The sequence below is a fragment of the Rattus rattus genome, chromosome 15, assembly GCF_011064425.1.
Source record: "Rattus rattus isolate New Zealand chromosome 15, Rrattus_CSIRO_v1, whole genome shotgun sequence".
NCBI lineage: Eukaryota > Metazoa > Chordata > Mammalia > Rodentia > Muridae > Rattus > Rattus rattus.
Genome location: NC_046168.1, coordinates 58325417 through 58338316, shown reverse-complemented (window position 1 = coordinate 58338316; position 12900 = coordinate 58325417). Strand labels below are relative to the sequence as shown.

At 41.9% G+C, this 12900-nt stretch overlaps 1 protein-coding gene across 2 annotated transcripts in view; it reads right to left on the bottom strand.

Annotated features, from left to right (window-relative positions):
* Positions 1-713: 713 nt before the first annotated feature.
* Smad4 (SMAD family member 4) overlaps positions 714-12900 on the bottom strand; it is a 45062-nt gene continuing 32875 nt past the window's right edge. For both annotated transcript variants that reach the window (XM_032886205.1, XM_032886206.1), the window contains 4 exons: positions 9185-9368; positions 8348-8516; positions 3700-3838; positions 714-2455 (listed from right to left, as the gene is read on the bottom strand). In XM_032886205.1, the coding sequence (XP_032742096.1) occupies positions 2244-2455; positions 3700-3838; positions 8348-8516; positions 9185-9368 (704 nt within the window). In that variant the 3' untranslated portion in view covers positions 714-2243. The remainder of the gene's footprint in view (positions 2456-3699; positions 3839-8347; positions 8517-9184; positions 9369-12900) is intronic.

Genomic DNA, 12900 nt, shown 5'->3' with positions numbered 1-12900 from the left:
GATGTATAAGGGACAGAGACAGATTAACTGAGCTGTCAGGGACGCTGGGCTCCTTAGAAGCACAGGACAGGCAAATTACAAACATCGTCAATAACTAGAAATAATTTCTATGGCTCTTAGTAAGAAAACCAAGACAAGGGCTTGGCTCTGAAGAGATCCCTCTTAGCAAATATTTCCCACATACTTTATGAAAATGATTAAATATGGGACACTTTCCAAACTTTCCATAAAGTACAAAAGGAAGCATCAAGTTACAGCACTGCATGGTCAGATGACCTGGGTCTTTAAAAATCTTTACACTAAAACTTATTCTTCTCATTCCTAGTCCCCATTCATAATGAAACGGATCTAAAGACAAACATCTCTAGAGAAGGTATCTTTTTATAATTCTGTCAATACAACATTTTTTTTAAAAAATCACCAAACTTATACAGATAATTAGGTCTGTAACAGAAGTATTTGTAAGTACATAAGAGTAGAAACTGGTGAAGAAGCTTCTTACAAAACAAGATGTGTACGTTGGACTGAGATGTACACCAGTCGCAGCAGCACTCTGGTTTCTAGGAGCCTCCGGAACCTTCTGGCTTAGGCAGGCTGCAGGATGTGTTCATTTCTGTTGGCACAAAGAGAACGGCTATGCACAAGTGTTTCCAGAGCTCAAATGCCTACTGCAAGTTAAAATTCACAGAAAACTCTCAAAGAGTAAAAACATCTCAATGATGACCTTGGTTTTATTCACACTATTTTACTGTAGCCTATTTTTTTGCTACAGAAAATAAAAACTCAAAAAATAACCAACTCTACACATGATCCATAATGTACACGGGAAAGTCCTGGTAGAGTGTGAAGGAAAACCAGAGCTGCCCAATGCAACTGGCTGTTGCCTGTCAGTTAGTAGAAGGTGTCTTGCCACTGAGATTGGACTCAAAAGTGCAAAAGGAAAGCATTTTAAAAACCAAACCTAGAATTCAACTTCGTATATGGACTCAGTTTTATTCACTCTAGTAACTAGGTAAAAAGTATACATGTCTGTGGTACAGTCAATGCGTCCCACGCTTCTACTTCAACCTCTACAAAGTCACCACCAAGGGATCAATGATGGCAAACGAAGGGCTTAGGATAACCAAAAGGTATAAAAAAGTTTGCAGTCTTGCCCCAAGATACAAAAACTGAATTTTAAACAATGTCAAAACATACATGATTTAAACAGTATATGAAAAAAAGTCACACATCAAATCAAGTACAAAAATATCCAAACTACCTGTTACCAACTGCACGGTTTCCGTTATTCTGCACAGTCTTTAACATAGAATTTAGCAGTTTCCAAAATAGTCATTATTTCAGTTGAAGCACTGCCACCTTGCAGAACAGTAAAGCATCAGGCAGAGCAACTCTGCTTTTAGTGTTTTTATAAATACAAAACCTTCTCCCTATGAATTAAGGGAAAAAATTCCTCCCCTAGGCTTTGTTTTTTTTATAACCAACCTTGCGCCTAGAAATATAGAAGAATTCATGTACTGTTTAACAGGGCACAGTGTACCTCTCGAGGATGGCCATCCATTAGGGATAAAACTGTGTAATTTTAAATGGCATTTCTTTGACTGGTAATTGTAAGGAATAGTCAATATGCACACAGATTAGTGTTTTGTCTTGGGGAAAAAACCTAAAGTCTGCAAGACACTATGAATTTAATTCACCTTCACTGTTTAACTTGCAAACACCATTCTGAATAAAGACTGACAAAAGGCTCTAAGAGCGTGAAGCTGCTCTTGGAAGACTGGCTCGCCCGACTGCCACTTGCGTGCAGCTCGTTCAGCAATGACTTTGCCCACTAAGTAACAGGTGACTTAACTTTGAGAACTTCTCAGCCTTAAAATCAGCAACAGTGAATTTATTCTGCAGACAACACATCAGTGTCCTGCATGTAAGGAGCTCTCTCTCGCACACTTAGAGAGCTGAGTTCCCAGCACTGGAATGACTCCTTCATACATAACCAGTGAAGACTTAGTAAAAATTGGATCTTCCTGATCTTCAAGCTCTGAGCCATGCCTGAAAGTTCTAAAATAGAAAAACAGTTTTAATTCAGTTTCTGTCTGCTAAGAGCAAGGCAGCAAACACATCTTTCAACCCTTTATGAAAAGACAGAGCAGAACAAAAATGCAATAAATCTTCAGATTATAAACACGAGTATATTTCATAGTCCACCATCCTGGAAATGGTTAGGGCGTCCATGGTGTGAGATCTCAGTCTAAAGGCTGTGGGTCCGCAATGGGCATGGTGTGCAGGACTTCGTCCAGGAGCTGCAGAGCTCGGTGGAGGTGAATCTCAATCCAGCACGGGGTTTCTTTGATGCTCTGTCTTGGGTAGTCTGGGCCCCAGCCCTTCACGAAGCTCATCCTGAGTATGCACAAGCGCCGGAGGTCGTCTACACCAATGCCAGCAGCAGCAGACAGACCTAACGGGGGCAGAAGTGGGGAGGGAGTCAGGGAGCAGGGTCCTCTCTTCCCACCCTCCCCAGTCTGCCTTCTGTACTTATTTTCCTCTCAGCATACAACTTCTCTGTCAAACAGTAAGCACAGATCTAAACCTTATCACTGGTGAGTAAGCATTCAGTTAAGACAGTTTATATTCCATATATGTGTTTTAACTGCCAGAGAGTAAGTAGATTTCCACGTGCCACCAATAATTCCCCACTCTCCTCTTCAGAAGTAGAGGACAGGAGTGAAAATCAACTGATCTGAAAGTCAGGGCACGTCCACAGTTCTAAGAACCGCAGCACCGGCACTGCCATATTAGATCAGGACAGAACTAATAGTCAGGGGGCCATGTACTTGGCCTCCCTTAGACTCTCCGTTGACTTGTGTCTGTCTCTCGTTCTGAAATAATATGGAGGGAGAAGCATGAATAAAATTAAGGAATTGAATACTAGTCTGAATTCTTAAAGAAAACAGATCATGTCTACAACATTAAAACTAGCAAATGGTTTAGATCCCCAATCTTATTTAATTAGTGATGTCTGGTATATAACTAAATTGTGAACTCTTGAACATATATCCCAGCAGACTCTGTATCTCACTTCCTAGTCAGAACACAGTCATACAGTCAGTCCACATTTATCACTATTACCATGACACTAACGGGAAGGGCTCGCACGTGCTGTGGAGAAGCCTGCAGCGTCCGTCACTGCAGTTTTCTGAGGCAGTGTGATTGCTTACCACACTGCAGAAGTTAAGAACAGGGGTTGAATGAATCACTAGTTATGCCTTCAGACATGGAAGATGAGTGCCACGTGTTTCCATCATAAAAGTCTATAGTCAGGAGTTTAACTCTGCAGTAAAAAATTCCCCATCAGTGTGAAACCTGGCACAGTTCAGTTTTACCCTAAAATTAAGTCTACAAGTTATAAACTGCCACCCTCACTTTATTCTCTCTGTTTCTAAATGGAGGTGTCCAGTTTCGAACCTTCAGTAGCTGTTCCCACCAGCCCGAAGCGAATAGGAGACTGGCACCCCCTTAGGCCCTGATGCAAATAGGCTCCTACCCCAGACAAAGGGGAACTGACATAGAAGATGTTTACAGATCAAATGTTATAACCCAGTAAAAAATTAATTTCTATTATTGCTTGAAACAACCAACTGAGTGAGTGAGAGTCAAAGTCACCGTTGCACTTTGAACAGAGAAAACCAAAGGCACACGTACTGATGGCCGGGGCTATTCCACCTACGGACCCAGGACCAGGGATGTTTCCTGCCACAGCTGCCGCCTGGGCAGCAGCTGCGGCTTGCGCGGTGGCCGCCTGCTGCTGCATCTGCCGGTGACACTGCCGCAAATCAAAGACCTTTTAAAAGCAAAAGTGAACGTTTAATATATGAACGCACTACCAAAGACTCCATTTCATCAAAAGCCAACAAGCACTGTACAACAACCAGAGTTCTGTTTGCATCTCGTAAGAGCGAACTACAAGTTTTCAAATTTCAGGGCCTTTCCAAAGTACCCAGGCTTGATTCTCAGCACCCACATGACAGTGTGTGACTATGTACATGCAGTCCTAGGGGATCTGATGCCCTCTTCTAGCTTCCAAGGGCTCCAGACACTCACTTGGGGCACAGACATACATGAAGACAAAGCACCCAGACACATAATTTTTCAAAATAAGTTTTTAAAATTTTATAGTTTGGGTATCAGCAAGAGGTGCATTTCAGTGTTTGGAACAGATCCATGTGAGTCAGCTGTCCCTTGCTTTGTGAAGGAGCTACTGATCTGTGTCAAAAGAACAAGTAAGAAATTGATCCTTTCAGAATCAAACTATTAAATTGTCTTTTAAGCTACAAGGGACGGCTTTGATATCTGGCCAGTATCTTTGACAATGCTTAAAAGTGAAAAAGTTTAGCAAACTGCACTGACACTATATAAGAAAATATGTAGTTATTATATTTAAAACATTTTCTGGGGTGTGTGTGTGTGTGCACACGCACACGTGTGTTTATGTGCGATGTGTATACAGACAGCTGTGAGATACCTCATGTAGGCTCAGAACCCATCTTGGGCCCTCTGGAAGACTGAAAAGTGCTTTAAACTGAGATCCTAAAGCTTCTGGAGAAAGTACTTTGCCAACTGAGCCATTTCTCTCATCTTTACCCTAGAAGTTAGTTTTAATGAAATCCAAATTACAAACTGTTTTTATAAATCAAGCCTTTGATGCTTTATCTAAAATTATCATCATCTGGGTTTAATTCTAATAGCTTATATGAAATTCGTATTTTGTTGTTTTACATTGCATACATGCAATCGCTTTTTAAAAACCCATCACTAATCAAGTATAATACATGTAAATTCTTCTTTGGGGCTTGGGGATAGAGAGGTCTCACTATGTTGTCCTGATTAGCCTGGAGCCCACAGAGATGTTCCTGCCTCTGCCTCCCAAGTACTAGACTACGTACCACCCTAGTCCATATGTAACATTGTTATTTAAACAAAGGCTAAAAAAGATGTTCAGCATTCCTTCCCACCCACCACAGATCATGAAGTCAACCAAATAATCCTCACATTTGGGCACAGTACAGTTGTGTTGTAAATGACCACATATCCAGCTGGACGAACAGTACACCAGTGGCATGTATTACAAGAAACCACAGAAATGAGAACTGATGATGTCAATGTGAAGATGAATAAAAACAGTGGCCAGACACTGCGAGAAGCCTTTCTTCTACATGATTCATGTGGCTAACAATGCTAAGAGCAGAGAAGGGTCAGCTCTCCTGACTGGGAAAGTGCAACCACTGAAACGCAGCCATCTTCCTTTCAGAATCATGTAAGTTACAAAACAGTATTTCTGACCCACCCTTCCTAAGCCAAGGAACAACTTAACTACAACTACTTATGATCATGCTTTCTGCAGTTACTCTCAAGTAAGTTTATTACAAACTCATTACATAACACGTGAGTATAATATTTCAGTGTATTTTTTTTCAATCAAGAGCCAAATTTTGCATTACTTTTATAAGCCTCAATTATAATTCTGCATCAGCTTAAACTAACATCAGGAAAGAGCCTAGAGGGGGTTGGGGATTTAGCTCAGTTGTTGAGCGCTTGCCTAGCAAGCACAAGGCCCTGGGTTCGGTCCCCACCTCTGAAAAAAAAAAAGAAAATAAAGGAAAGAGCCTAGAGGAGAAACACACAGTGGTGTAGTACGTGCATCTGTATTAAGACTGCATACAGGATTTACTAAGTTACTGAACTAACTAAAGGAAGAGATCGAAATGTGGGACTGAGAAAATGGTGCAGTGGTAAAAGCACTTGTTCTTACAGAGGACCCAAGTTTGAGGCCTGGACATGATGGCTATAGCCATCTATGATCCCATCTCCAAGAGACCGCCAGCCATTTCTGACCTCTGCAAGTACTAGGGACACACGACGCATGCATTCATACGTAGAAAAATAAAGAAATGTAATTAAAAAAACTCAAAATGCAGATGCTGGGAATAAATTAAACTTAATGGGTTCCTAATACTTTTAAAGCTCCCTCTACATAAACATATGCTTGTTTTAAAAGAATCTTCTTCTTTCCCCCAACATGTGTACGTTCAAAAACAAAGCAGATTCAATATTCAAGAAATGCTAATAAAAACTGCAATGGGATGGATGAAAAACAGATAAAATGGAACCATCACACACTAATGGGAATATATGGTTTTTGTAAAACAGTCTAGCAGTAGCAGTCTAACGGTAGCACAAGTAGGCAGATCTTTAAGTTCAGAGCTAGCCTGCTCTCTACACACAGCTATCCAGTAAGAATGTCTCACAAGTAAGTGAGGAGCTGGGCATGGTGGCATATACCTTTAATCCCAGTACTCAGGAGGCGAGAGACAGGAGGATCTCTGTAGTTTCAAGCCGGCCAGATGAATTCTGGAATAGCAAGAACTACAAAATAAATAAATGACTTAGAAAGAAGTAGGACAAAATAGGATATGGTCTCAATGCCAAATACTGTCCTACATTTACTGCAAAAATCTGTGATTACCAAATGTCCAATGAATGATTCAGCCAAAAAGTAACTAGCCAAAGAAACAAACAACCCCACCACACTACACTGATAATACGAGAGAGAGCAAGCAAGAGAGCGAGACAGAGAGAGAGACTGAGAAACAGCCTTACTTATAGTAGCCAACTGAGACTGGAGTCATTAGCACTTCCAAGGCAGTAAGAGGGTAAAGACAGAAATCCAGCTTTTGTACTATGAAAAGGGACAACAGTCTAGTTTTCAGGGCTACAACTAGGCATCTGTCAATGAATCAAATACTAGCAAAATAGTTGGTCAGGTCAGATATGCCCCTAGGGTACAAATACAGCCTGTATCAGAGAAACTCAAGAGAATTCAATTTTGTGCATATCTGGAGGTGGAGATTAGTTCCCCAAAGACAAAGTCTTCCTACCTCCTATTTAGAAAATTGGGTTCCCGTAGCAAGCAAAACTGCCCACCAACCGAGGTGAAGCACAGGTCATAAACCCACGGCCAGCCCTGGAGTAAAAACAGGTCTGGAGTGACTCTAGCATCCCGTAAACTGGGTGGAGGGTCTTATGTAAACAGACTCTGGGGGGAGGGAAGAGGGTCAGCAGTTCAAGATCAACCTCAGCTACTTCACAAGTGCAAGGCCAGCCTGGGCTGCAGAGAGCCTGCCTCACAGTAACACAGATGACAAAACCTAAAAATTCCTGTAGAAAAGTTATAAACTGCAAACCCTTTCTCCTGGAGTGTCCTATAAACAAACCAGGCAATGATCACTGCTGTGGAACTGCTCCTCAGGAAAACTAACACACGAAAGGAACACGAGAGAAACAGCAGGGACTGGTCAGATCAGCTGTCACGTCCATAAGGACACAGGCCCACGTGCTCACTTCCTCCACACTCAGTATGCTTCCAAGTTTCACAACAGAAGCCGGACGGTGGGTCATATATGTCCTCAAGAATTCAAAACCAGGCAGAGATACGGAGTGAAACACTCCAAAACCTGCTAAGGAAGCACAGGCATCCTTCACAGCTGTAACCGAAAGGCTGGAGGGGGTTGGCCACCGGAAGCCTCTCCCCTTCTGTGCACACGCTGTGTGTCTACAGCGCTACACTCTTTGTAGCTGAAGCCCTTCCTAAGGAAGTGTTGAGGCACTCAGTCCCACCATGTATGACTGCTGGTAAGGAAGGAGCTCAGGATGAAAAATCTCAAAGAAAATACAATTAACTCACTGCACCTATATTTTTCTTCCCAAAAGAACAAGTGTTAAAAATAAAATTGAACCGTGTTTAATATGTAGAAATAAAAAGGACTCTGTTTCTCAGCATCGTAATTTGCAGTTTTACGAAGGGATGAGACACTCCATCCCGTGACACGTAACTTTACAGCAGTCCTCCATAAACTCTTAAACACTGGCTGAAATGAAATGTTAATTTTTCACCAATTTCGTGTTATAGAATATAGGTTTGGAGATTTTTAGTCAATGTTTTCAAGAATTTATGTATTAACTCTAAATGACTTGGAAAATCTGAAACCCTTGGACCTCAAAACGACCCAGCTGCTCACAGCTCAGCATAGATCCCGAGCAGGAGCACACGCTGCCGTGGTGGTGCTGCCGCTTGTTAAGATGGAGGAGTGGTGTGCAGCCGAGGCTGGCCCGAGACTCACAAGCCCAAGGGCCTTCTCCTGCCGTCCAGTGACTGTGCCCACTACAGGAGTCTCTCCTCCTCTGAACAAAACAGGTCAAACTAACACAGCCTTCTACTTCCTCACCTCTGTTTCCAGACTTCAAGCAACAGAGGTTTGTAAGCCTAAAATATTTACACGTAAAGAGGACTGACCTTTATATACGCACTCGGGTAGATCTTGTGGACGGCGTCACCAGGTGCTCGGCCAGCTTCACGGTCCAGGTAGTAACTCTGCACGAAGACGGCGTGGTCACTGAGGCACCTGACCCACACGTCCCCTTCACCTTTACACTCCAACTGCACTCCTTTGCCTATGTGCAACCTCAGGAGGAAAGACAGAGCCACATTCACCTCGTTACAGCCAGCCTCAGCTCAGGGCACAGCCAGAACAAAGACTGTAAGACAACACCTCAAAGACAGCCATTGTTAACAACTCTCACACAGTACTTACTATATAATAGTTCTCGTACAAAGTTCATTTAACCAAAATAACACAGTGATGTAAATTCTATAGTTTTAAGATTTTGTGTGTTTTGGGAGAGGGCACCATGAAGGTCAGAGGTTGGCATCAGACCCTTTGGAACTCCAGTTACAGGCAGTTGTGGTGCTGAGAACTGAACTCTGCTCAGACAGTAGCATGTTTTTAATAACTGACCCTCTCTCCAGCCCTATATCACTTCTATCACAAAGCCATTTAAGATATATGTAAATTCAGCTATTCACTCACATGAGCAATGCTTCAAGTATTCAAAAGCCATTTATGATTACCAGTTGTCGAATGGGATAGCACAGACAGAAAGCATAGTTATGAAGCAAAGAAAACTTGCTTTTTTTTTACCTCTATATTTAGCAAGTACCTACAATTAAAATGGGAGCTCACAAGTTCTAAGTATTGAAAATGACCTTAACTCCTCTATATTTAAGACTCGTATTCATAGAAAAACAATAGTCTTGAATAAAAGTTAATGTACTATTCAATTTTTACCATACCTTGCTCTCTCAATAGCTTCTGTCCTGTGGACATTGGAGAGTTGACCCAAGCAAAAGCGATCACCTCCAGAAGGATCCACGTATCCATCCACAGTTACAATAGGACAGCTTGAAGGGACTTTAAATGTCTCTCCTACCTGAACATCCATTTCAAAGTAAGCAATGGAACACCAATATTCAGGAGCTGCAGAAAACAAAGGAAAAGGAACATGCACCCCCTGTGACAGGTATTAGGGAGGGAGGTGCTGACTACACCAAACAAAACTAAACCAAGATGAAGGGGTAATGGGGTAAGGAAACGAAAGAAGTTTACTAAAAGAATGTAGTACACTTAAAGAATAGTGATTTCCATATTATACTTACAGTACTTATACCCTGACACTCTAAGGACCAAGTCACCTGAGAACTTAAACAACATCAGAAATCAGATTCTAGCCGGGTGGCAGTTGCGCATGCCAGCACTTGGGAGGCAGAGGCAGGGGCCAGAGGCCAGGGGCCAGGGGCCTGGGGCCAGGGGCCAGAGGCCAGAGGCAGGCAGATTTCTGTGAGATATGCCTGCTCTACAAAGAAGGGCTCCAGGACAGGCAGGGCTACACAGTGAAACCGTGTCCTGAGAAACTACGTAACTAAGTCAATCAGACTCTAAAATAAACTGTTATTATGATAGTTCATTCTATTGCACATCTGTTCTGTGGTCTGAATTTTCAATTTTAAAAACTACACCAGCCCTATTACATAGTCTTTGTTATGTTTTTACAGGCTCTAATTAGGAGAAAAGTCCCTAAATCAACATATTCCTGTTTATACTTAAAATTATGTAGTTATTTTACAGGGAGATTACTGTCTCTCAAAAATCAAAGGTCATTTGCCCCATGTATGCACGGTGTATTTCTAGCAACTGTTTCAGTGAAGCAGTACAACTTCAGCTCTGAGCACACACTTAGCTTGTCATGTGATGACTGTCAGGTGGCATGGGGGAAGAGACAACACTTGGTTTGGGTTACAAATGTAGTTATTCACTTCTGATTCTGTTTGCGTTATTAAAGGAAACTCATACATGTAATTTTTTGTTTTCCTTTTATATTTATTTACCACCTATCAGGAGAATCTTTTGGTGATACATGGAAAACAGCAAATGAGTTTCCAGTCCCTCACAGATCTACCTCAAGCAGGTACAGGTCAAATGAACAAGTGAATGTGAAATGCACATCATGAGTAACACTGCAGAGAGAATCGGAGGGGAAGAGGGAGGAGGGAGAGGAAGGAGAGGGGAAGGGTAGGCAGTGGAGGAGGAGGAAGAGGAAGAGGAAGAGGGACAGTGAATGCTGGGGAGGGGGAGGACAGACGGGAGGATGGGGTGGTAGAGGAGTGTCACAGAACAGAAGATGGCTGGAGGTCACCAGCTTACAGAGTAGAGGGACAATCTACCTGAAAACTTGGGACCTGAGTAAAAAGCTCTGCACTGGCCCCAGAAGAGGAATTTATGAGAGACTAGAAAAGGAGTAACAGTTCTGTCTGCAGACTCCTCTGTATAATGGTATGTTATAGTATGTAATAATCTGAATCAAAACTTTCAACAATCTAAAACATTACTTAACATGACAAAAAAGTCCCTCCCAAGAAAGTAATGACACTTAAAACTTAAAAAGAAATGATATAAATATAATACTAATGAATGAATTTCCCAAGAGAAAAATGTAATTGAGCCGAGAGTGGTGGACGTACACCTTTAATGCCAGCGCGGAGGCGGAGGCAGAGGCAGGTGAATCTCTGTTAGCTCAAGGCCAGCTTGGTCTACACAGTGAATTCCAAGAAAAACAGGGCTATGTAGGAAAAAAGAAAAGAAAAAGAAAAAACGAAAAGAAAAAACGGAAAATTTTAATTAAAAATAAACAAAAAACCTAAACACAACACTTTACAGGATGCTGGTTAATACTGTCAACAGGATCTACAGTCACCTAAAAGACAAAGCTTTGAGAATGTCTGGGATAGTCTCTATGCTGGGTCAATAACTAAGGTAGAGAGACCCACTATAATGTGAATGGCACTAGTCTAGAGAGGCTACCACTCTGGACTGAAACAGGAGGGGAGCAGGGCACAGGTACTGCTTCCTGACTACAGATGTAATGTGCTCAACTCCTAACCCTCTTGCCACAATAACACCCTAACTATGACAAACTGCACCCGAGCTGGAATTAAACCTTCCTTTCTTATGTCACACATTTTCTCAAACAAGCACAACAGAAGCACAGTACTGAAAAGTGGGGCCATTGCTGTGATCCGCTTGACCACGGGGTTCTTAAGCCTCGGGAACAAAGAGGAATGTGGAAGTTTGGAACTTTGATCTGGAAAAACCCTAGAATGCTAGACACAGAGCTTTAGGGGTCATTCTGGTTTAAGTTTGAAAGTAGAATGCCAAGAGAAATAAAGACAGTTAAGCCCAGGCACTGTATCTGAAACTGGTTAGAGCCATTCTCATCATAGCCTGGCTAGACTCTGGCTGAAGCCTGCCTGTGTTCTATAAACTTTAGTGAGGACAAACTTAAAAGAAATGGGCTCATGTGCTTGGTGGATGAAATAAGTCTTAGCAGAATATTCAGTCTGTGTCACAGTTACTGCTCACAGCTCTTATCAGATTCACAGTGAAAGAGAAAAAAAAAACCCACAATGGGCAATAAAACATGAAAAACACACAGTTGGCCAAGAACGACAAAGAAGTGAGCTTAAGTCACACAGAAGTAACAGCAGCAGTAAACACTGAAGCGATCAGGTACCACTGCACCTCAACTATGTATGGTGAACTACATTCTCAAACTGTGGGCCAAAATAAATCTTTCTTAGCTTCTTTGTTGAGGTGTTGTCACCACAGCAGAAGTAGCGAATACACAAAGGCACCTAAAGCTCTGCCACACAACAGAGAAAGTGCTCGCCGACGACGTTATCAAGACACACAAAGGCATGCCTGGGACACCAGCATCCAGGAAGCTAATGCAGGAAGAATGCGAGTGACGTCAGCCTGGACTACACAGGACTCTAAGGAAGATTATGTATTAAAAAAGAAAAAGAAAAAAGAGTAGGTGACTCAAAAATGTTTGAATACTTTGTAACATCATCCAATTAATTCACTGTAAATCTAATTCCTTAAAGGTTCTTGTTTAGGACATATAAAACACACCTCAATGACAGTTTAGAACATACAAAACACACCTCAATGTTTTTACACAGCGGTTTCTGAAACATTTCTGCAGTTCCTTTCTATAGTAAAAATCTCTGAGATGTATCTATTTTCATCTTTGTGTTTGTGAATGGCATGGGTGAAGCGGCCAGAAGAGAGCACCGGGGGCCCTAGAGCTGCAGTTATAAACGGCTGTGAGCAGCTACCTGGGTAGCAAACCCAGATCCCTCGGAAGAGCAGCCACTGCTCTCAACTATAGTTAATGAAGAGATCGTATTATGTTATAAACAATAGTAGTCAGCAAGTAAGTAGGTATACTGGCTGAAGCAATTTAAAAACGACCCAAATTTATGACTGTAATAAAAACTAATACCATTTACAAGATCTCTGAGTAGATAGTGTAAAAACAAAAATTTTGTTAGGAAGTGAACATGATGCTGAGTGAGGCTTCCGATCCCAAATGCATTTCTACTGAAGGCGGAGGCTTCTTAAAGGCCAGAGTCAACTCAGAAGAAAAAAGTAAGTTTTATAGCCTCCACGT